Source organism: Meriones unguiculatus, chromosome 14, assembly GCF_030254825.1.
Source record: "Meriones unguiculatus strain TT.TT164.6M chromosome 14, Bangor_MerUng_6.1, whole genome shotgun sequence".
NCBI lineage: Eukaryota > Metazoa > Chordata > Mammalia > Rodentia > Muridae > Meriones > Meriones unguiculatus.
The window spans coordinates 86,644,695-86,668,006 of record NC_083361.1 but is presented as its reverse complement, the minus strand read 5'-3'; the positions used below and the strand labels follow the sequence as shown (position 1 = coordinate 86,668,006).

The window sequence follows — 23,312 nt, the reverse complement described above, 5'->3', positions numbered from 1 at the left end:
AGAGGCTCAGTGTGCTGACCTTGTCCAGCTCCTCTTGGTTGCCAAAGAGCGGGTGGTAGCGGCGGTACTTGCCCTCTCTGTACTTGGCCTCCAGGTGACAACGCCTGGCACCAGGGCTGCTGCTAGGCTGCAGGGCCTCACTAGGGGGTACGTTGGCAGCCCAGAAGTTGTTCCCAGGGCCATTGCCCAGCTGTAAGAAGAGCTGTGGGTGTGGGCGAGAGGTGAGAGGGGCAGCTGACAATGAGAGGTCCTGAGACAATCAGGCCACACACCCCAAAGGGAGGTCAGGAGCAGCTAGGTCTGCTGGTGGCCATGGCACTCTTGCTCCGGGCCCGGGCTCTGAGCCCAGATTGTCTCAGACAGTCTGATAGGAGAATGTTGGAGGCCTGGTCCCTGGGGACCTCGCTGTTGTTTCACCCAGCCCCACATCTGGAATTCTGCATTCCTGAGGCTGTCCCAGTGAGGGAGTGTTGTTTAACCTGTCAGCCAACAGGGTAGGCAGGGATTTGGGGTCTGACTGTTCCCAACATTCCTCTCCGGATGAGAAAGGGTGGCAGTTTCTAGGAGGTGAGGGGGCAGGGCAGCATTAAGGGGTCCCCACCACATGCTTAGAGTGCTGGAGTCACAGCAAAAGACAAAGCAGAACAATCCCTGCCACGATGGACCCACTCAGGCTTTTTTTTTTTTTAATTTCCTCCCTGAGCCTCAGTGTCCTCATCTGTATCCCGGGTATTCTAATGCTAACTCAGGATTATTCTGAAAGACAATTCACTAACAAAAGTGACCGAACACACAGTGTGGGCGTAGGAAATGGATATGCTATGAAGTTCCCCACTTAGCAGTAAGGCCCTGGGTCTAGCCTCCTGCTTCAGGTTCCCCTAACAACTCTCACACGTGCAGGCACCGGAGAAGCTTAAGCACACGTGCGTGCCTCAGACCGTGCAGCACATACACACTATGCGCGTGAATTCAGGTGCGGTGAAAGCTCAAAGCCTCTGAGGGGTGGGTGTACACAGGAGAAGCCCCCCCCCTCAGCCAGGCCATGGGGTGGAAAGGAGCAGGCTGGGTGGTCAGCACACAGGGGCTGGGTAAGTTCAGGCACATTTACAGCCCAATCCAGTTTCCACAGGGCCACAGCTGAACTATAGCAAGTCTCTAAAAGGTCAAATAATAAGCAGTTTAGGTTTTATGGAACAAATACAGTCTCTGTCAAATCTTTTTTATTTTTATTTGTTTACAACCCTTTAAAACTGTGAAAACATTCTTAGCGCACTGGTCAGTTTGCTGACTTGGCCAAAAATAGGCTTTTCCAAAATCCCCACCCTCTAGGCTATCACGGAGCTCTGGGGGCTCCACAGCTCTGGGTCAGCGAGGCGGGGATGAAGGACAGCAGCTGAGAGGAAACCGCAAGCACGGGCGATGAGCAGGCATGCCTACCTGGATGAGCGTTTCTGTCCACACCTTCCTGTCCATCTTCAGGCTCCGCACCTTGGACACTCCAGCACCCAGGCCACGGTGCTCCCCTGCGATGAGGGCCAGGCACAGCTGCTCCAGAATCTGGTCACACACCCGTGGCTCACACCTTACCAGCCTCCCTCCAGCCTCAGGCCACTGTCCCTACCTACAGACTGCTTTGGCGTGTAAATCCCGCTCCACCCCATCAGCAGGTCCAGTGTAGCTATAAATGCCTTTATCTGCTCCCCTGCCATCTCCAACTTCCTGCCTCAACTCTCCTCCCATCTCCCATGGCCACACCTTCCTGTCACTCACGTCTCAGCTGACATGTCACCTCCTCAGAGACATCCCAAACAAAAAGCGCCTTCTCTTCCCACCTCTTGCAACTCCAATACTTTTATTGGCTCCTGTGTTTTTTTGCCCTTCCTGTTACAATGCAGCTGCATGTGAATAGGATCCTGACCACCTGGTTTTAGGTTTCTGTCCTCGGTGCCCAGAACAAATGCTGCTCACAATAAGCATTTGTCCGAGGATTGAAAGGAAAGGCTAACGTTAGAGATAGAAAAATGAAGCTTGCTCAGCTACAGATCAGAGGAGGGACCCCAGGAAAGGAGAGGGAGCTAGGGGCACTAGGAATACCTGTCACTGCCTGGCTCAAGCCCTGGCCCTACACCCGTGTTCTTCCACAGAGAACCGCATTCGCCACAGTCAGCCTGTATCAGCTCCACAAACTGTTGCTTTCCTTATGTGACCAGCAGGGAAGCTGCTACTGGTCTGCACACAGACCTCATGGCCCCAGGGCTGGACATCTGCCTCACAGTCCCACAGGCCTAGCCGCTCTTCCCCACGCTCAGTGACTCACTCACCTGTGCCCTTTCAAAGTTCACCTTAGCCCTGTAGCAAGGCAAAACCACCACCCGGGCACTGTCAGCTCTCAGGATAACCTAGTGCCGGGCACGCAGTAAGCACATGGCACATGCTAGGCCCTCACTACTCGAGTCAACAGAGGAACACACCTTGCCCCCCCCCCCCGTTTTCCATTCCCACCCTCCTCAGCCATGTTAGCATGGAGATTTCATATGTAACCTTCAGACCACCCTTGAAGGCTCAGCGCTTCCTCTCCCAGTCCTGGATGGTGCAGCAACAGCACCCACCCCCACTCCCACCCTCGGGGTCTCCAATCTCAGCGTCTGCCTGCTAGCCAGAGTCTGGTCCACAGAGCTGACCATGTTCCTGTGTTCCTTGTCTTACATCCCCTCTGGACAAAACTCTGGCTTCTCTCTCAGCAGGAAGAGCCCTGGTGGGCCTAGCCCCCTGTGCACTTCTGATGTGACAGGCACACCAGATCCCAACAGTCTGGGCTCTGATCTAAGCTTACCTACTTGGCAGATAACCCTGAAAAAGTACTTTTTTCCTCTTTGTGTGTTCCCATCCCTGCAGGGAGAGCATAACCATGAATTGAGGGCCAAAGGTCATTCCCAGAAGAAGAGCAAATAACGCTGGAGCAGCGCTAGGAATAAGACGGCAGGAGCTGCTGGCCAGGCCAGCCATTGCCCGGCGGCCAGCCTGCTGCCCAAGTACCTACCTGCACAGCGCTTGCAGATGACAACGCAGAGATTGATGGAGGCCCAGTCGGGCTGGGCCGCCCCGCAGTCAGCGCAGAACCTGTTGGGGGCCGCAGCCCAGATGCGCTCAGCCACCTCTGAGGTCGACAGGGCCTCTGCGATGGCTCCCTGCATAGCTTCCAGCCATTGCTCCTTCTCTAACTCTGAGTCAGCTGAGAAGCTGGGGACACATAAGTAGGGGAACTGGTGGGAAAGGGCTTGGAGGGATTTGAGGGCCCGGAGGAGGTATGGATTTGGGAGCTCTAGGCAGGAGAGAGATCAACTCGGGACTAGTGGGAAAGTGAGTATGAATAACAGAACCACAAAAACTAGGAGAAAAAAAAAGGGGAGTTAGGAAAAAAATGGTGACAAAAGAGAAAGGCTGAATCAGACAGTGAAGCAGGGCAGGTGTTTAGGACAGAGAAGGTACATGGCACAAAGGCAAAGGACAGGAGAGCAGACTGGCAGAGAAGACAATGGGGTTGGGGAGGGCCTGCCAGAGGCAGGGCAGAACTGCACTTGCTTCCTGCCTCAAGGAGCAAGAGGCTTTTGTTTTGTTTTGTTTTGTTTTGTTTTTGAGCTTCCTCTGCCGCTACCACCAACTGCAAGTCACATAGGGGTGTCCAAGAGGTCATGAGCGAGAGGGGCTGAAGATGGCTTTACACCATAACAGCCGGCAGAGGAACTCAAAAGCTGCCAGAGCCTCAGAGGAGCAAGCGGCAGTCACGTCCCACTGCAGCAAGCCCTGCAGGTCCAGGTGGTCCAGGCCCTTTCTGCTCAACATCTATCAGCCTTGTTAAGGTTGGTGACAGTGACCAGGGAGCACAGTGGCCTCTGCAACTGACAGAAAGGAAAACCCCAAAGTGGCTGGCTGCAGCTGTTGTGTAATCCCACAGCTGAGGATTACGGCAAAGAATCACACAGCCAACGTCATAGGATATTTCAAATGTAAGAACTGAACAAACACCAACTTAGCTCTTGAGGTCAAAAGTCGCTACCCTGCTATCGTTACGGATAAAATGCAACCATTGAGACGGACAATAAAACAATAACAAGGCAGAGGCCAGAGGGCCTGGATGGTGACCAGACACAGAGAGGAGATAGCCAAAGTAGAATGCAAAGGAGGGAGACAGTGACAGGCTACGTGAGGCAGAGAAGGGCCAGGGGGAGATGCCCCAAGAGACAACAGGCACCCACGCTTTGAGAATAAGCGGATTCTATTGGAGGGCCCACAGGCTCAGGGTTGGGGATGGCAGGGTGATCCCTGCGTCTCGGGCCAGGGAGAGGGTAGCAGGTGCTGGCGGGACGCCTCATGAACAGTGTGGTGGAGAGAACAGAGCCGGCCAGGTGGAGACGGGTGGACCTGACCGACGAGGGCAGGTAGGGGAGAAAAGCGGACCTGCTCCATGGGGTAGGGCTGGAAGCGGGGGGGGGGGGGGGGGAGGGGATACCTCGAGGATGCCCGTGAGCCAAAGGAGAAGCAAGGGCTCACCTGAAGATGCGGTAGGGGGTAGTGAGGTCAAAGCTGCGTCGGTCCACTTCCTTCACGTTGCCCACATTCATGTCGATGAAGGTGATACCAATGCCCAGCTGGAACTCCTGATGGGGGGGGAGGAAGGCGATGCTGACGGCAGGGATTAAGGTACAGGGATAAGGAGGCCCTTGGAACTAGAAAGAGCCTAGGAAGGAGGGAGGACTCAGGACACTGAGCAGGGACAGAAGCCTGGGGGCCAGGGCGGGGGTGACATAGGAGGTGAATGGGACAGGACAGAAGGGTGGTGCTCAGGGACTGGATGGAGATGAGGCACAGGCAGACAAGAAAAAGGGGGGCAATGCTGGCCCAGTGCAGGAAAGGCTGGAAGTGAAGGTACTGACTCAGGACCTAGATAGGATCAGGAAGGGACCAGGTGGACAGGAGCTGGGCAGGGAAGCAGACGGACGGGGAGGCCCGGTAGAGGCCGTTGTACCTCCAGATTCTTATAGAGCTGTACTTTGTCCCCAACCACAGCCACATAAAGCTTATTCTTGAAGCCTCGGAGCTCCAGGCTGCCAGCGCAGTCAGGCTGCTCAGTGCCTCGAACTCCCAACACAGAAGCGCTGGAGAGCCGAACACGGGCTCGCTGCTCAGCTACCGCCTGCTGCAGGGCTTGCATCCACTCATTCCGCTCCACTGCAAAAGGGAGAAGGTGATGCTGGACCTGAGCCAACAGGGGCCCCTGGCTCTGGGCTGCTCAGAAACCCCCTCAGCGAGGATTCCCACCGGTTTGGCCTGATGCTTTGCTAGACTTCTCTGACTTGGACAACTTAGGCTACAATGCCACCCTGTGTGGTTTGCACGGGCAAGCCACCACAACTGAAGTGTCCCCTATGCACACTGATGAGTCTCTCGAGGAGCCGGGGGTGTCTGCAAAGGAGCCGGCTACAGTCAGTATCTCCTTCCCTCTCCCCCCCCCCCCCACAGGAACAACGCCTCCCTGGCTATGACGTGTTAGGGAGCAGACGTATATTGTTCCCTTCCCACTCTCCACAGCGTGGCCAATCTTCCCTAAGCACACACGCAGACACACACACACACTCCTAAACTCCCACCATCGCTCTCTGCCCGGAAGGCGAAGGTCCGATTATTGGTGATCACTTCAAACTTCTGGTCTCCGATAGCAGCTACCCGGCAGATGCAGGCTACGGGGACAAAGCGTTTAGAGTAGGCATCCTGGGGGAGAGAAGAGCTGCATTTCAGAGTGGGACCCCTAGAGCGCCTCGCCCACATCCACGGAAATGAGGGCTGCAAGCCTATCTTCCGCAGGTGGCCTCAGATCACCCTGTGCTGGCTCTCATCACTACCTTCAGCCAGGCCACAGGCCGGGGCCCACTGAAGGTCAGCAAAGGACTGCCTGAAGCAACATTGGGGTTCAGCCTAGGACTAGTCAGGAGCAGGGCTCAAGTGAGGAAGTGATGGAGCCCTCACCTTGTTACTGTCAAAGTATCGCAGGTAATCAGTATCCAGCCTCACCCATCGCTTCTGATAGATGTAAGACCTGAAAGGCAGAGGCAGGCCTCAGCAAAGATGGGGAACGAGGAGGGAGGTCCACCATTACACCCGGTCCCCCTCTCCCAGCACGGTTAATATGGTTACCAATGGTTTCAGTGTGTGGGGAGGATTTTGGGACCCATGACACCAGTGTCCTGGAGCCTAGCTTGTCCCCATGCAGACACTAGTAGGAGCTGGCAGGCCTCACTCACCCCTGCGGCGGGTTCTTGTCCAGCCAGCCAGCCTTGACGACTGGTGTGATGGGGGTGAAGCCCCCAGGGAGCTCATCCATGAGGTGCAGTGGGAGATCAGGGATCAGGCTGCGTAAGGGTGGATTCAGGCCACTGGTGGGCCACCCGCCACTAGGATCAGAGAAGGAAAGTGGAGCAGGGAGGCTGAAGGCTCCCTCAGGCTAGGGCTGGGATAGAAGTGTAGGCTGGACAGATGAATGGGGGGGGGGTGGATACTCACTTGGGGATACCCTCATAGGCATGGTCATCCTCGTCCTCGGCATCATCCCCAGACGGCTCCTCCCCCTCGCTCAGCAGACTGGCCACGCGAACAGCCCTCGGGACTCGGCTTGGCAGGGGCTCCTCCTGGCCGGCCCCCACCCCCAGGACTGCTCAGTGTCACGTTTTCCCCTCAGTTCCCAGATCACCCCCCACTGCCACACCCACCTGTCTACTCCATCCTCAACCCACAACTCAGCACTTTTACTTCTGTTTCTGCACCCTTCCCCCAGAAGCTGAGACCACAGAAGGACAGGGTAACCGGGTCAGGAGAACTGTTGGCAAACGTGCCTCTAGGGCCAGGGGGAAAAATAGAAAGGCCAGGAAGCAGAGGAAGACCCAGAGCTGGAGAGACACAATATACATTCAAGAGAGATGACAGGAGGCCTCAGAAAGTGAAACAGACAAGAGGGGCAGCCTCTCCAAGACACAAACAGCAACAGAGCACACAAACACAGCCAGAGCACCCAAGCCTGGGACAGAAGCCACAGACCAGATTGCTGCGGGCTCCAGGATGACTCTAACATATCAAGATAGCAAAGCGAAAGGGGATGTGGGGGTGTACCCACTCTGGTAGGGGAGGAGAGCCCAGGGTCTCCAAGGCCAATGAGCAGCCAGCCCTCCCTCCACAACACAGGCAGCCAATGCAACCCCAACCAGTTTGCCCTGCCTACCTTGGTCATCACGCTGGCTGGGGCCCCCGGCCCCTCCTCTGGGCCATCGTCATAGTCAGAGTCGTCTGGTAAAAAGGGGGGGCAGAGGGGTTGGGAGGGCTCACAAGCCAGGAGCTTGACCTCTTCTTAGGTGCTCTAGGGCTTGGTTTCACAAGGGCCATTCCCAAGTCAGGATGGACTCCCAACCCCACCCAGGCCCGACTTTCAAAAGAAAGGCGTAAGGGACAGGAAGTGGTGCTATTTATACTGAAGGAAAGGAAGGGCCACCACAAGGCTGACCAGGCCCCAAGCTTGGGAGTCAGGGGTGGGGACTGTCCAGACAAGGCCTACATGGCAACAAGAACCAAGATGAACCAAGAGTGGCGGGGCCCCAAGGGCCACTCAACCGGGAGCTTCACTACATCAGGGGTCAGCCATGCTCACACTTGGCAAGAAGGAGACAGGGAGGAGAGAGAAAACGCATGCTCTTTGAGAAGGTCAGGACACCCAGGGGACTGCTGGCCACCAGGTGGAGGAAATATGCCCACTGCACGCTCTCCAGGGCTGATCCCAGGAGACCACCCAGGGCCCAACTGCCTTGTAGCACTCACCAAACTCAGGGAACAGGCGGGGTGGCTTGGGAGGGATCGCTGGAGGACAGGAAGGAGGAGGAGGAGATGGAGGCTTCAGGGGACCCTGAGGAAAGGCAGGCAGGAGGGTGGACAGAGTCTCTGCAGGCTCTGGGTGGGGACGGGGTGACAGTGGTGGCAGCAGTAACTCCTCCTTGGAAGGAAGGCTGAGAACAGAACCAAAGCTGGTGTCAGCAGGCGACAGACGGCGGGCGTTCTGACCCAACGAGGCCCTGCCCACGCGGGCAACACCTTCCCGACCCAGACCCCAACCTGCCTCACACAACCCTCGGCCACTCTCACTCAGGGTGCCACCTCTTGGTCCTGTAAGTGCCAGCCGCCCTGCCCAGTGCCTCCGCTCTTAGCTATGTACCCATGGGACCCCAGGCTGACAGAGAGAAAAGACCCGAATGGGGCAGAGAAGGCTGCTAAGGGCAAGGGAGGTTTTCACCTGTGCCGTGGAGGGTAGAGGGCAGATGAGATGGGACTGAAACTAGAGTCTCAGAACCTGATTCCTAAGGCCCAGACTGTGGTCTGTAAACCAAGACCCTCTTTTTTTTTGTCCACATTCAGGTGACCTCAGATTCCTCAAGCTCTTTTCACTTTCATCTCTGCTGTCACTCTCCAGGGCCTGCTTCAGGTACCCAGTGCTTTCCTGCCATAGTTTTCCTGTTGTCCGATCCTGGTGATGAATGTCTCCTGAGGGGCTTTGTCATACAGAACACAGGTTTGAATCCCACCTTAGCATCTTCATTTTCTTTGTGTCCTGGGCTACATGCCTAACCTCTCTGGGCCTGGGTTTCCTCTTCTGTAGAGTAGGAACTGTTCTCACAGGCAGAGAGGAGAAGGAACTCGAGAGAGTGGGTCACATACCGACACGCAGGGTCCTCAGTGCCCAGCAGTTAGAATGGCTGCTGAGTCCTGGCGGCCTACCCCACCAGCTATCTCTGCCCACATCTGCCAAGGGCTGAGGAGGGGCAGCAGAGCGGGCACTTTCCTCCCAAACCCGGCTGCTTTTAGTCTGTTCCCCAGCGTTCCCGGCAGTGGGAAGACCTTAAACGCAAGGAAGGCTGGAGGTGACTGGGTCACTCTTGAATCCAGCAGTTCCCCCTCTCCCCGCTCCTTGTAGGCGCATCCCTGCCTCTGCGCCGTATCTCTCCAGCCCCACCTTGCTGTTTCCCTAAGCCCTGCTGTTCTCCACTGGACGTGAAAATTATTCCAAATAATGTTCTTGAAGGCATGTCCCTCCGACCACAAACTCCGTCAGCATCTAAGCTAACAAATGCCAGCTCTACTACCACGCGCTTCTTAGAACGTGTCTGCTTCCCAACAGCTTGTCCCACGGCCATGCAGACAGGGAGGGAACTTCCCTGTGTCATGACCCGCATGAGGCCCTAGAGCAGCCCGGCCTCCCACCCAGCACTGCCTTGACAACAGCATCCTACGTGGGACCCGCAGGGTACCAGGAGCAACGGTCAGCAAGCTCTACCACGGGGGTACAGGCTCCTGCGTCACGACTGGGAGCGCGCACACTTGTGGGGCCACTGGGAGGCACACTGGCCCCTCGGAACCAGGAGTTTCTTTCTAAGCCAGGCTGGCTCCCGGGAGTCACCCGCCCACTCTGATCCTCAGTCTCTCACCTCTGAGCTGTCACCTGCAAGGATCACAAAGAATGGCCGCTAGAAAGCTATGTGGGCTGTGACGTGATGGCTGTCATGCCCCTGTCGCTACTCTGGCAGTAAGCTGTTCTCCACAACCCGCCTACCTCTCTGGGAAATGATAGCAAGGGGAGGTGGCATGGAGGGTACACTGCCCCTTTGTATGCACTCCCTGAGTTGACCCTGAGTCTCTTCACGGGGTGGGGGGGTGGGGGGAAAGCGTTTGACTTGAGACCCACACAGCCAAGCACAGAGCGTTCTGGTCGCAAGAGAAACAAATGAATGATTAAACAATGACTAAACACCTGAGTGCAAACCTGCTGACCAGCTTGACCCGGTGCCTGGCCCCAGACAGGCAGGGCTACGTCCTCAGCCTTCCGGACGAGCGCGCCAACCCGTCGCACAGCTGCTTCCAGGAAGAAGGGGCTGTGGAGCCCACGCTCAGGGGTCAGCCGAGAGCAGATCGTGAGAACTATGTGGAAGTGGGGATTCCTGCTCTCCAAGGCCAAGCAAGTGAGCCTGGCTTCCCACTGCTACTCTCCTCGCTCAATGGGCCTGAAGAATGGAGAGTAGCAATGGGGTATTGCCACTTGTTCCTCATCCGCAGGGCCAGGCAAGCACAAGCCCTCCTCACCCGGTCTACCTTCACCACTGCCCTGAGGCCTGCCACCTGCAGGTGCCTCTGTTCTTATCATCTGTCCCAGAAGGAGAGACAATGGGGCCTCTCATAACTCCTGCAGCAAGAGACCTCCACGACAGCCAGATTGCCTAGCACAGGGCATCTAGTCCTGCTGAGTCAGGGCCAGGAAAGAAGAAGTGAAGTTAGAAAGGCACCGCCTGTGGGAAATCCCCAGGGCAGGGGGCCATGCCCCCTACTGAGAACAGAGCTGCTGGGGAGCGCCCCAGCAGCCCCTGGGTGTCTGTTCTCCAGAAACAGTCCCAGGTTGCAGCTCTCCAGGGCTGCTCCCGGCCTCATCCCAGCCCTGAGCGCTGGTCAATCACCCGTCCTGGCCTCTGCTCACCCTGCAGGTCCTTCTCCTTTGATTTCTACTACCACTCCCACCCTCTGTGCCTCAAAATGCAGCCCCCTGGGGCAAAGATGCTCCCCGCCCCCGCTTACCCCCAGCTCTGTGGTCCTTCAGCTCTTTCTCTAGCCAAGGGGATGCAGACCATCTATTCTGATTATTACGTCATTCACGACAGGGCTGGGCACTCGACAGGGGGTGACCCACCTCAGCCTGTGTCCTTAGCTTATTAGATTAGCTCAACCTGGAACCTTGTACCCAGGGCTGGGGGACATATGAGGGCCCCGAGGCTAAACGGGTGAGACTGGAGTGCTTGGCCAGGGATCGCTGATCGTTACAGGGCAATGGGTGAAACAGCCTGTCCTGGCCACGAGATGCGTGGAGTTCCAGGCGATTGTGACCTGCCCAGAGTGGGTACTGTGAAGTGAACTCAGGCCCTCTACAAGAGCAGCATGCGTTCTCAGCTTCTGGGCCAGCTCTACAGTCCCAAGCTGCAGTTCATGAGCATATACTCTGAGGCTTACACAGTGTGTCCCTTTCATCTCAAGTATCTGTCCCTGTCTAGCCAAACGGTCCACAATTCTGGCTTAAAAGAGCATTCTTCCTTAAAAGACATACGTCCCACATCCTCCGCCTCTACTGCGGGCACCCCTCAGGCCTCAGGCTCTTCAGGGGCTTCCTTGGGGCTCCCCCGCCCTCCACACTACTTCAGGATTTATTCAGGTTTGTGTGCAAATGTGTATACAGTGCACTGCCTGCATGCAGGTGTCCACAGATGTCAGAAGCGACATCGATTCCCCTGGAACCGAAGTTTCAAATCGTTTGTGAGCCACCACGTAGGTTTTAGGAATTGAACCAGGGTCTCTGGAAGACCAGCCAGCGCTCTTAACTACTGAGCCACCTCTCCAAACCGCCTCCATACTGCTGATCCTTCCAAATGTTTGGCTCACAGAGATGACCTCAGAACACAAAAGACCCCAACCCTGGAGTCAGAACCCTCCCCCCAAAATGTTCCATGGGCCTTAGAGGGATGGAGGCCAATCCTAGGGCTCTCACCAGCATAGCTGCAAGAAGAGGCCAGGCCCAGTGATCTGGGTATATCAGTCTTTCCTGATGTTCCCTTGCAGTAAACTTTCCCAGCTGCCCACTTCCTCCTCAGCAGCTGGGCCCCAGTCCTGTACTCCTTGCCACTTCTGTCCTTCCTCATCCACCACAGGCCACTGCTGCACAGCCCCGGCTCTGTCTCACTCACTTCTGCCCAAGCCACAGAGCACAAAGCTCTTGTCAGACCCCCTTTGCTGGAACGGAGGTCTGCAGCCTGCATGTCTCTTAACACAGAGGGGCTGCAGCCAGTGTGCTCTGAACAGCCACCATGCCAGTGCTCTGCTCTAGAAAGGCTGCAGCCCTGATCCACCCTAACCCTCACCCTAACCCTAACCGAGTCCAACACACAACCAAGGCCCCACAGCCCTGGGCACTTCTTCCTGGGCCAGGGCTCCCTTTGCTAAGCACCACTGTAAACCAGGCTTCTGCGGTGACTTTTTAAACGAATGACCCCAAACCATCAATTCCTTTTTGCTTAAAATAGGCTTCTCCCTCTAGGAAACCACCCAAACACTCACCCTCCTTTAGCTAATAGCCTGCTGAGCACCCCACCCCACTCCACTGCCTGACCCCTGCAGAGCTGCCCCCCAGATCAGTCCTGCTGTGGTGGGCAAGAGTCAGGTAGTCTCTATATGCCATTCTGCTCTGCCCATATCCTGGGTCTGGCCCGACCCCACCACTTCTGGTGCCCAATCCAAAGTAGAGGCCATTACGTGTCCCTAGTGACCCGAAGGATGCTGGGTTCATTAGGGATTCCTGGTAGCTGTCAGCACTGGAGGTCAACCGAGTCCACATGCACCCACCAATTTCCGACCCTGGCCAGCAGGGGGGAACCGCACAAGTGAAGGGCCCCCCTCCGCAGGTAGGCCCTGTCATCTTGGGCTGGGAGTAAGGAGTTTAGACACACAGCAATCTTGAATTTGACAGTGCAACGAGCTAACCTAAATCTCCCCCAAGGGAATTGCCTGATGGTGCAGGGAACTGGGAATGAATGCTAGAACAGAATGGGTGAGCATCAGAGGCCCAAAGTGCAGACAGCAGAGACACCCCTTCACACACACACAAACATACACACACACACACACACACACACACACACACACCAGTGGCAGAGTCTGACCAAGCACCAGAAAACGGGATGGGATCCCTAATGGATCTAGGAGAAGCTGCTGGGAAGAAAGGGGATGTGTGAGAAGAGGGCATAAAAGAACCAGGAGCAGAGAAAGGAAAAGAAAGACCTGAGCAAACCAAGGAGCAACAGGGCACCCTGGAAAAGCGGCTCAGAAAGTGACACCCAGGCAAGAGGGCCTCCTGCTCTTCCAGCCCTCCCACCGGCCCAGCAGTCTGGCCAGGGCTGCCCCTCACTCACCCTCAGAGGCCTGCGGAATCCTGGGCCTAACAACTCCAGTCAGGTGCGCGCCAAGGTGTCCTGCGTCTGCCCCTGGAGGCCTATGTGGGCTTGCGCTGATGGCGCCACCAGAGTCCCTGTTGTCAGCTGTGTCTGAGTCCTGTTCCCTTGCAGGTGTGAGCCCAGGTATGTATGTCTTTGTACACCTACGGGTGGTGTCTCTGAATATGTGTAAATAACTTCTCTAAGTATGTGTCTCTGAATATAATCATAAATCTGGGGGGGGGGGTGCGAGACAGAGAGAATGTGAACCCAAGAGTGTGTGTGTGTGTGTGTGTGTGTGTGTGTGTGTGTGTGTGTGCATCCAGCTCTGGTTTCTGCTTCCTCCTCTCGGCCTCTCCTACCCCCACTCCCTTCGGCCAACACACTTCCTGAAAACACTGAGAGAGAGAAAAGTCACCCATAATCCCCTGGGGCAGATACTTCCTCCCCGCCCCTCAGCCACACCAGAGCCGTCCAAACTAAGAAGTCCCATCTGCTGGTCCGCTGAGGCCTCACAGGGTAGCTGTCCAGGAAGCCCTGATTCCTGCTAGCCCTTACAGTGGCTCTCCCCCTCCCCATGAGGCCCACAGGGGCTGCAAAATGGGCTTTCTGAAGGGAACAAGTTCTACCCCAGCAACAGCTGATCAGTCTTCAGCAAGACCACGGATTGGCTGGGCTGCAGGGGCAAGGGAAACCTTGCAAGGTGTGACTCCAGCCAGTAGCTGCCTGCTCTGGGCAAACACTTCCTTTCCCTCAAATATCTCTTATCCCAGGAGGAAGCTTAGACCCGCAGAGAGTTGGAAGGGGCTGTGATCAGGGGCTCTTGATCAAAAACGATTCCTCTGTGACCCAGAGAAGCAAGTTCTGAGGCTTTTGTCCCTGACACCTGAAGCTGAGTGGACAGGGCCAAGGCCAGGAGGCAGGATCTGAACGCTTGGTTTCCCCTGGGGAAGGTTGCTTGGGCAACTCTCTGCTGCCCCCTCCCCCAGCCCCAGCCTCCTCAGCTAGAGGCAGGGGGCCTCCCAGGCCACAGACAGGCCTGGCTCTGAAAGCCTCCGCCTGGCCAGGCAGAAGGGAGCGAGCCCCGTCCTTGCTTATTTTCTAGTCGCGTACAGCTTTTCTGTGGCCTTGGATCCCATCAGCTTCTTCCTTCCCACCAGGTCCTCTGAAGGCATCTCCTTCCCGGGACAGGCTGGAGATGACATGAACCAGGGAAGGCCTTCTTGAATTCACTGCCCTTTAGCTCTCCGGCCAGGGTGGGCTGAGGCCTGGGCACGCCATCTGCAGACACCCAAGCTCAGCACCCATAGTGTGAAAGCTTCCGGCAGCGCTGGCCTTCCACCTCCTGGACATGTCCTAAGGGCCTATTAGGTGCCTCTTGCCAGAGGCTAGGGATGCACCAGGAAGGGAAACTGACAAAGATCTCATGGCCCTAGGAGAGCTGACATTCTAACAGCTCCTGGCAGCATATGCGCACACATATGTGCACAATGACTCAGGCCTGACAGTACACAAACAATGACTGTGCCAATTCACTCACCCAAATAGCATCTGCATACCATTAACCATGCAGCCTGGCCGTGTGGTCCCTGGAGCAGCCGTACCCACTGGCACGCGTATGTGTGCGCTCAGCCCTCGAGAGCTCTCACACACAGGGCCTGTCGCCCTGCGGCTGGACGGATCCCTGCACCGATTAGGATGGAGCTGCGAGTACACACACACACGCCGCCACCCTGACAGCTGGGCAAGTGTGCGTTCACGCGCACAGACAGGCAGACAGCCAAAATGCCCACACACATAAATAAACATTTAAAAAGTCTGAAGACTTTGTACATCCGTGAGCTGAGGACTGCAGATGCCCAGGACTCCCAATGCCATCCTGAGGGCATAGGATGCCAGGCCTGGCACCTCTCTGCCCTAAGGAGCGTCCCAAACTGTGGGGGTCAGAGAAAACTCTTCACAACCTTCGGCTCCACATCCATGCGTTCAACAACCTGCAGATCCAACCCACATCTATGCTGAATACACGAAGATTTTCCCCTTGTCCATATTCCCTAACCAGTCAGGTACGGTAGTTACTGCCCAGGGCTTTTAGTGTATTTGGTGCTGTGAGCAACGCCCAGATGATTGCAGACATCAGTGAGCACATGCAAGGCCCTGGGTTTGACCCCAGAAAAACAGACAGCAGAACCAACCAGCCACCACCACCAACAACTATAGAGGATGCCAGTACTATATCATTTTTGGCCCCACCCCCACCTAGTGACTACTGAAGAGACAGGCCTGACACCCTCATATGCTGGCTAAGTGCCTGTGTTCAGACTGTAGCTCTGAGAGTGGAGCCTTGTATCCTGGGGTCCAGCGCTGTGGATATTATTTTTATTTTGCCCTGAAAGTTTCCTAAACAGCTGTAAGTGTCCGAGGAACCCAGAGGGCCCAGATAAGTCAGACGGGGCATCGGGTTACAAAGGCAGAGGGCGGAGGTGGGACCCCCATCCTTGCTTTTCCCTGATTTGCTTACACCTTGGTCTATAGCCTAAAATCCTATCCCAGCTGAATTCTTCCCACTGGCCACTTCTGAAGGCCTCTCCCTTCACAAACATCTCCAGAGGGTGGCCCTGGATGGGGAGGAGGAAGAAGGTATGTGGGATGCTGGGTTCAGGGGACTCTCAATTCCAGCAACTCTGAACCAGCTATTTCTGTCTCTAATAAATGTCACTCCTGCGTGCGGAGAATGGCCACTAGAGGGCGCAATGGCACCAAGAACGATGAACCTAGCGTGGATCCCTGAGGACCCAGAAAAGGAACACCTTACTCTTTCTTGCATCAGTTAAATCTCCTAACTTCAGACCTGGCTTGGCCCAGAAGATCCCCCGAGTCAATGCTACTCTATAAATGCTGAAAACACCCAAGACTTTCCCCACAGAAGTGCTCCTCCTCCCCCAAGTATGTCCCTTCCCTCCATGCCCTAAACCTCAGTTTCCCAGCTTGGAGTCAGAATACAGACCCCACCCTCCACAGAAGGCTGCAGGGATCAACAACCACCGCCCCCAACACTGTCTAGCAGCGACAAGGACAAGAGAGCTCTGTCAGCACACCCCTTCAAACTTCCAACGGAACGCTGTTACCCTGAACATCCGGCAGCCTGTCTGCAGATGCTTCTCTACAGACACCAGAGCAAACAGCGGGAAGCGAGGAAGAAGAAGCGGCATGTCCATAGGAAAAAGAAGAAGAAAACTCAGGAAAGCTCAAAGGAGAGGGGCGGGGAGAAGAGAAGGAATTCCGAAGATGAGACTGAGCGGGCCTGCGGCCCAGAAAGGTCCTGGGATTCGGTCAGATTTGTCAAGTACAGCATTGGGGGCGGGGATTAGGGTGATAGACAGACGCACAGCCCACCCCCACACCTGTCCCACCGTCCCAGTGCTCCAGCTTTCTCCACACCTCACCTGTCAGTGTGTACACCCCAGTCTCCACAGCATGAACTCAGACGTTCCTGGGATAGACAGCTGGGGCCCCTGTGGCTCCGCCGCCCGCTCTGCCCGCTCTGCCCTGCTCTACCCGCTCTGCCCCGCTCTGCCCCGCTCTGCCCCGCTCTGCCCCGCTCTGCCCCGCTCTGCCCGCTCTGCCCCGCTCTGCCCCGCTCTGCCCGCTCTGCCCCGCTCTGCCCGCTCTGCCCGCTCTGCCCCGCTCTGCCCCGCTCTGCCCCGCTCTGCCCGCTCTGCCCCGCTCTGCCCGCTCTGCCCGCTCTGCCCCGCTCTGCCCGCTCTGCCCCCTCTGCCCTGCCCTGGCCCTGCTCCCTACTCTCTAAGCCTGTGTCCCCCGGCAGCCAGCCAGGCCTCAGGCCTGGCCCCTCTACACTGAGCACTGAAGTCACTCACCTGGCCTGTGGGTGGGGGGGTCCGGTGCGAGGAGGTACAGGAGGGACGCTCGGTTCTACCAAGTGTCGCTTGGCGGGCAGTGGGGGCAGCACGGGCAGCAGGGGGTCCGGGACGGCTGTGGACGGAGGCGTGAAGCAGGCGGGCGGCAGACAGCTCCGGCGGGGTGGAATGGGCGGGGCGGCAGGTAGGCCCCCCTCCTCTCCAGCTGTGGGGGGCGGCTCGGGGGGCGCGGCGGGCACAGGCGGCGAGCGGAAGATGTGTCGCTTCATGGGCACCGGCCGTGGGGCAGGGCGAGGCACGGGGACCGGGGGTGCGTGGGCCCGGAGCAGGCCGGCCAGGACGCGGCGGCGGTGGCCAGGGAGGTGCATGCCCATGGCCAGCAGGCCAGCATCGCTGAGGCCTTGGCAGTCGGTGGCCCGCAGCAGCCCGTGCTGCTCGAAGAGCGCTGTGTACTGCTCCAGGTGCAGCGCCCGGAGCCACTCGGCCACCGACAGCGCGGCCTCGCTGCTCTCTGCCATGGCTCCCGGCACACCTGAGGGAGAAGGTCACGGCTGAGAGGCAGCCCAGGAGCCACCGCAGCAGGGGCCCGCTGCAAGGTTCCACGCTGTGTCCACCAGAAACCGGAATGCCGGAATCTCTGATGCTGAAACCCAAAAGATCAAAACCTAAAGCCTAAATTCCCAGAAACTTTGATCCTCAAAGATGAAAGCCTTGAAGGTTGAAATGTGAAATCCGCAGACGCCACTCATGCCATGAACTCAAATTCTATCCTTTTGTTGGTAGTGGCTCTGGTGTTTTGAGACAGGGTTTTGTTGAGTGCCTTCTTTGACTCTGGCTCCCAACTAGCCCTAAATTCGCTATGTAGCCCAGGCTAGCCTGAAACTTCCATCAGTCCTCCTTCCTCAGCTTCCTGAGCACTCAGATTACAGGTGTGCACCACAATGGCCAGTCTGAGTCTGATTCTTGCACGCCCATACTGTGCCCACATACCAGGCAAGGCTGAGCACTGCCAGGCCTGACTGAATAATCCTGTTTCCCCCCTGTGGGTCCCTGTGGCCCCAGCATCTAGCTCATGGTTTCTTAGCATGTCATATCCTCTACATCCGTCACACCCCCGACCTACAGGTTCAGCTACTACCATGGAGACTGGAAAATGGCATAATTGGTGTTGGGCAAGACACCCTGTCCCCACTCTTCTCTATGAAACGCAGGCCAGGGCCCAGTCCCTCTGAGGCACCTATCCCCAGGTGGAGGCCAAGTCTGGAAGCTCAGTGACACACGGGACCACACTCCATCTCTGCTCCATGTCCCTTAAGAAAGCGGAGTGCCCCAGAAGGAGGAAAAACCTAGATCACAAAGCCTGTGTCCTGGCCTTCTGGGTAATCCCCTCCCTTGCTACCAACACAGAGAAACAAACAAACAAGCAAAACATCCATCTGTTTATTGACTCAGTCACCAAAGCAGCCTGGCCCTGGACAGTAGGAACTCCCCCTTACACCGAGACCTCAAGAGCCTCCTTCTGCTGAGAGTCCAGGTAGACAGGAAGAGGCGAAGGGTGAAGGCGCCTGGTCATCACCACAGCACTGAAGAGGCGACAGTACTGTGCAGCACAGAGTTCACCTAACAGACTGATTCTTCCTTAAACAGACATTATACAACCATGAAACAAACAAACAAACAAAATCCAATTACAGGGGCCTGGAGAGTACTTGCTGCTCCTCCAGAGGACCAGCAGCCATAAAGTCACAGCCCCCTGTAACTTTAGTTCCAGGGGACCCAGTGCTCTTCTGGCCTCTGAAGGAATCCGCATACATGCGGCACAGAGGCCAACAAGCAGGAGCGCACACACACGTACACATAAATAAAAAAGAAGTTTAAGAAGAAATCCCATTACCTTAGGAACAAGACAACGACGCCGTTTCATTACTGTGTTTGTTATCACATTGTTCTAGGCAACACACGTGATAAGCAGGAGGCTGAAAACACGAACCAGGACAAATAAGCCATCCCAAGTTGCCCCACGTGAGTTCTGAGACGGGAGCCCACGCGGCCTAGCTGCGAAGCTCTTGTTAGCATTAACAGAAGAGATTAATATGATCACTGAGTTCAAAGCTACAACAAAACCCGATATTTCAGAGCAGTAGCCAGGTAGGAGCCAGGATGAAAGACCCCACACACAGCAGAAAATACCAAGAATGAGCATCGTTAAGAAGCTTACACACCTTAGAGAGGTGCTGAAGCGCACGCCAGTGTACTTGCTGGGCTCGTCTCCAGGGAGGGGCAGACCGAGGGACAGAAAGGCCCAAGAAGGCAGGTAGAAAAGCTACATGAATAAAAGTCTGAGGTGTTACTCAGAAGGGATGGAAAAAATTTTAAAGGCCTGTATAGTGCCCACATCATGGCTGCTCTCCCCAAGGACCCAGGATTGATCCCCGGCGCCCACCTGGCTCACAGTGGTTTGTAACTCCAGTCCCTGTCTTTAAATGTCACGTGACAGTACGTAAAAATAAGTGGTAGAACCCATTGCAAACAAAGTGAGAGATATGAGACTACCCAGGAGGTACCTCCTATCCCCTCACTTCCCAAAAGCCAAGAAGCACCTAGAAATAGGACGGACATTAGCTGGGCTGGGGAGACCCCAGATGTCATCCCAGTACTCAGGAGGCTGAGGGAAGAGCGCATTCACTTGGAGCCAACCTGGGCTACTTGAAACTCTGTTACAAATGAAACAGAGAGAAAGGAGAGAGAGAGAGAGAGAGAGAGAGAGAGAGAGGGGAGAGACAGAGGAAGAGAGAGAGGGAAAGCACAAGTGGGCAAGGAAGCACACAAGTGTGAGCAGTTTGTTTGTTTGTTGTTTGGGATTTTTTTTTTTTCAACTCGACATAAGCTAGAGTCACTGGGAAGAGGAAATGACAACTGAGGAACAGCCATCATCAAACTGGCCCCGTGGGGTCTGTGGGACATTTTCTTGGTCAATGACTGATGTGAGCGGGCCCAGGCCACTGTGAGCTTTGCTGCTCCAGAGCAGGTGGCCCTGGCTTCTCTAAGAAAGCAGGCTGGCAAGCCATGAGGCACAAGCCAGTAGGCAGCACCCCTCCGTGGCCTCTGCTTCAGCTCCTGCCTCAGGTTGCTGCCTGAGTCCCTGCTGTGTCTTCCTTTCCTGGTGTGAGCTGTCAGAGGAAACAAACCCTTTCTTCCCAAGTTGCTCTTGGTCACGGTGCTATCACAGCAGCAGACACCAAGCTAACAGTGAGAGGAAGGATGGAGTGGGGTGGTGGGGAATGGTCTGAACAGAGTTCAGAGGAAGAGCCTCGCACAGCCTTTAAACACAGGACAAGGACCTCCGAGAGACACAAAGGGAAAACTCTACTTTCCGCCCATCAAGTTGCCAACACAAACAGCCTGAAAATCCACAGTACTGGTCGTGGGGCAGGTCTCTCCACCCTGAGTGGCAGGGTGCCTCCGGGGAGGACAATGGCACAGTCACTAGAAAAGCCCCTTTGCTGCCCCTAGCCATCCTGGGTCAAGCACGAATGAAATCATTTATCTTGCACTGTTACTGGCACCCATCCAAAACAACATATATGGAGGGTTATCAGCTACCAAGCAGCGTTTATTGCAGAAGATGGAAATAACCGAAATGTCCATCAGCTGGGAAATAAGTGACTAAACTATGGGGTAGTCATGCAACAGAGTACCAAATGGCTATGAAAAGGAGAAAGATCCTTTTATGCTGACATGAACGAACTCCAAAAGCCTGCTATGTGAGCACGAAGAGGTGCAGACAGGATTGCCTTACAAGAAAAGCCAATAACAGTCACAACAAATTGAGTGCCAGGATGAGTGTGTCCACATGGCTAATGCGTAGGTGTGTCTCCACAGAGACAGGAGGCCACACCAGGGAATCCTCCTCAAAGGAAAGAAGTTAAGGGCTGAGGGGTCAGGAGGGAACAGGACAGGAGCGCAGCCCACACAGCCTTGAGCCTGTGTCACTTGGATGATCTTTTGGGGCAAAAGAACACAAGAACATCTTACTTTTGAAAAATTAACTAAACACATAACCTTGCTCATTCATCACTCGGGCCCCTCTCTGAATCCTAGAATGGCCTTAAACATGACACTTCAGCTTCCCCGGACAGCTTCCCCGGCCGTGGTGTGGAGGAAGACAACTCATTTTATGTATTCCGTCACCTAATGTTCAGTTACGTGAGTTCTAAACGGAGAGTTATACAGTAGGAAGACATAAACAAACGCATTTGGTGGGCTTGGGTACAGCAGCCCTCAATGGCATAACAGTATAAAGAAAGTCTCCCAGGGTTGAACTAGAACTTGAAAGCAACTTCCAAACTGAAATTGGTCTAAGCTCTAAAGTTTATATAGACTGATGAGAAAGGTCAGTTCAAGCATAAAATCAAGGCACAGAAAAGCATTACATAAACATCTGGGCTAAAAACAAAAGCAAATCAAACGAACAAACAAACAAAAAAAAAAACACGAATACAAACATCTGGGTAGATACACAAGAAGCTGCATTTGGTGAGCGCCTTAAAAACCCAGCATTCGGAAGGCAGAGGCAGGCAGATCTCTGAGTTCAAGGCCAGCCTGGTCTACAGAGTGAGTTGCAGGACAGCCAAGGCTACACAGAGAAACCCTGTCTTAAAAACCCAACCAAACGACCAAACAACCAAATAAACAGCTGCATTTGGGGAGAAGTGGTGGCAGGGGCTGCCATGTTAGGTCCTTCGTTTTGATTTTGTGCCGCAAGCTCCACAAAATGAATTCTATTTCAAGAGAATATGGGGCTCAGCAGGGAAGGTGCTTGCTGCAAAGCCTGATGACCTGAGTTCAGTCCCTAAGAGGAGAGGTCAGACTCCTGCAAGGTGTCCTCTCACCCTCACACACACGCTACAGCACCAGAGAACATGGGTGTGAGCACAGCAAGTGCACGCGCACACAAGCAAACGTTTGTTTAAAAGGAGGAGAGGAGTATGATCCTCATTAAGAAAACCCGAGAATGAGAAAGAGACCAAAACTCAACAAGTAAGGAGACACCAATCAGTTGGCACCCGGCAAACCAGCCTGAGGACCGTCTCCTCTCAGAGCCTCTTGGCTAAGCCTTACCAAGTTCTCAGGCCCCATCTTCCGTCCACAACCTCAGCTCCCCAAACAGAATATGAAACCCCAGGTCTCAGCTTCCATGAAACTCCCACCTCATGATCGCAGCTCCCCACTTACCTCACACCAAGGACACCTGGTCCTCCAGAGAGGTGGTTCCTAATTCCAGGGGCTTCCCATGGTGCTCTGAGGTGGAGACTGCAGGGGAAGAGAGGCGGGAGAAAATCCATGAGGCAAGTGATGCTAGGAGGAGAGAGAGGAGGAGGAGAGAGAGAGGAAGGGGAAAGGGGGAGGAAGAGAAGGGTGGGGCCAACCAGAGATAGGGGAAGAAAGTAGAAAGGGGAAGGAGGTGACGAGAGAGAGAGAGAGAGAGAGAGAGAGAGAGAGAGAGAGAGAGAGCAGGCAGAGAGAAGGCTCCAGGGCAGCAGGAGCCATGGAGTCAGACCCCAGAAAGTCCTTCCAGGAGAGGGGGTGTAAGGTTAGAATGGTGAGGTGCCTGTGGGGTGAGACTAAGGAGCTTGGGGTTGCTGGCTCCCTGGTTGGGACCCCCCAGTGGTGGGACTGCTACCAGGGAGTCTTGCAAAGAGACTGCATCAGGGCAAGCGCATAGGTGCTTTCCTGACAGGAGGGCTGGGGATACAGGAACACAAGGCTCCACTAATCTGGGGGCCACCAAACAGGCCGAGACAGAGGTGGGGCACAACTGGGGCAAGGACATGAGGAAAATGAGTCAATAGGGGGTTTCCAGAGGAAGAGAGAACGGGCTAGCAGACAGGCCCATGGCCCTGCTGCTCAGAAGGCCCAGGCACTGTGAGGTGGGGGTCACGATAGAATGGACAGACCCCTTCCTGGGGCCCAGAGCAAAGTCAGGGCAGGAGTGTCCTAGTAACCGCCAGGCTCTGCATGGCTACTCACAACCATCTAGTTACGCTAAGCAGAGTCTGCGACTGTCACTGCTTAGAACAGGGTTAAAACAGGCACACGCAGCTCTGCACACATCTGGACCCCAGTACTCAGGAGGCTCAGGAAGGGGAGGTGCTGTGAATGGGGAGCCACCCTGGACAGCAAAGCAAGCACCATGCCAGTCTCCGAACGCCACAGTGCTTTATGTGAATGTGGGAATCTGTGGGTGTTTGTGAGTGCCTGGCCCTACACGAGGACTAGTGCAAGTGCACACAGGGGCGTGTGGAGGCCAGGAATCAGGTGTCACTCCTCAAGAGACATCTACCTCCTTTTCTGAGTCTCTAACTGGGACCTGGAGGTC

At 55.5% G+C, this 23,312-nt stretch overlaps 1 protein-coding gene and 1 long non-coding RNA gene across 10 annotated transcripts in view; one reads left to right on the top strand and one right to left on the bottom strand.

Moving 5' to 3' along the window:
• The window catches only part of Arap1 (ArfGAP with RhoGAP domain, ankyrin repeat and PH domain 1), a 55,093-nt gene that overhangs the window by 16,477 nt on the left and 15,304 nt on the right, over positions 1–23,312 (bottom strand). For 5 of the 9 annotated variants that reach the window (XM_060367684.1, XM_060367687.1, XM_060367681.1 and 2 more), the window contains exons 2-14: positions 22,169–22,246; positions 16,934–17,465; positions 7,861–8,045; positions 7,271–7,335; positions 6,559–6,683; positions 6,300–6,482; positions 6,025–6,094; positions 5,649–5,769; positions 5,027–5,229; positions 4,552–4,658; positions 3,041–3,240; positions 1,438–1,523; positions 20–202 (exon numbers count right to left, since the gene is read on the bottom strand). In XM_060367684.1, the coding sequence (XP_060223667.1) occupies positions 20–202; positions 1,438–1,523; positions 3,041–3,240; positions 4,552–4,658; positions 5,027–5,229; positions 5,649–5,769; positions 6,025–6,094; positions 6,300–6,482; positions 6,559–6,683; positions 7,271–7,335; positions 7,861–8,045; positions 16,934–17,451 (2,046 nt within the window). In that variant the 5' untranslated portion in view covers positions 17,452–17,465; positions 22,169–22,246. The remainder of the gene's footprint in view (positions 1–19; positions 203–1,437; positions 1,524–3,040; positions 3,241–4,551; positions 4,659–5,026; positions 5,230–5,648; positions 5,770–6,024; positions 6,095–6,299; positions 6,483–6,558; positions 6,684–7,270; positions 7,336–7,860; positions 8,046–16,933; positions 17,466–22,168; positions 22,247–23,312) is intronic. The other 4 variants (XM_060367685.1, XM_060367686.1, XM_060367689.1 and 1 more) reach the window with 3 other exon arrangements.
• Positions 7,330–9,525, top strand: LOC132647274 (uncharacterized). The gene is made up of 3 exons (XR_009585647.1): positions 7,330–7,746; positions 8,507–8,605; positions 9,212–9,525. It is a non-coding gene; the product is annotated as an uncharacterized LOC132647274 (long non-coding RNA).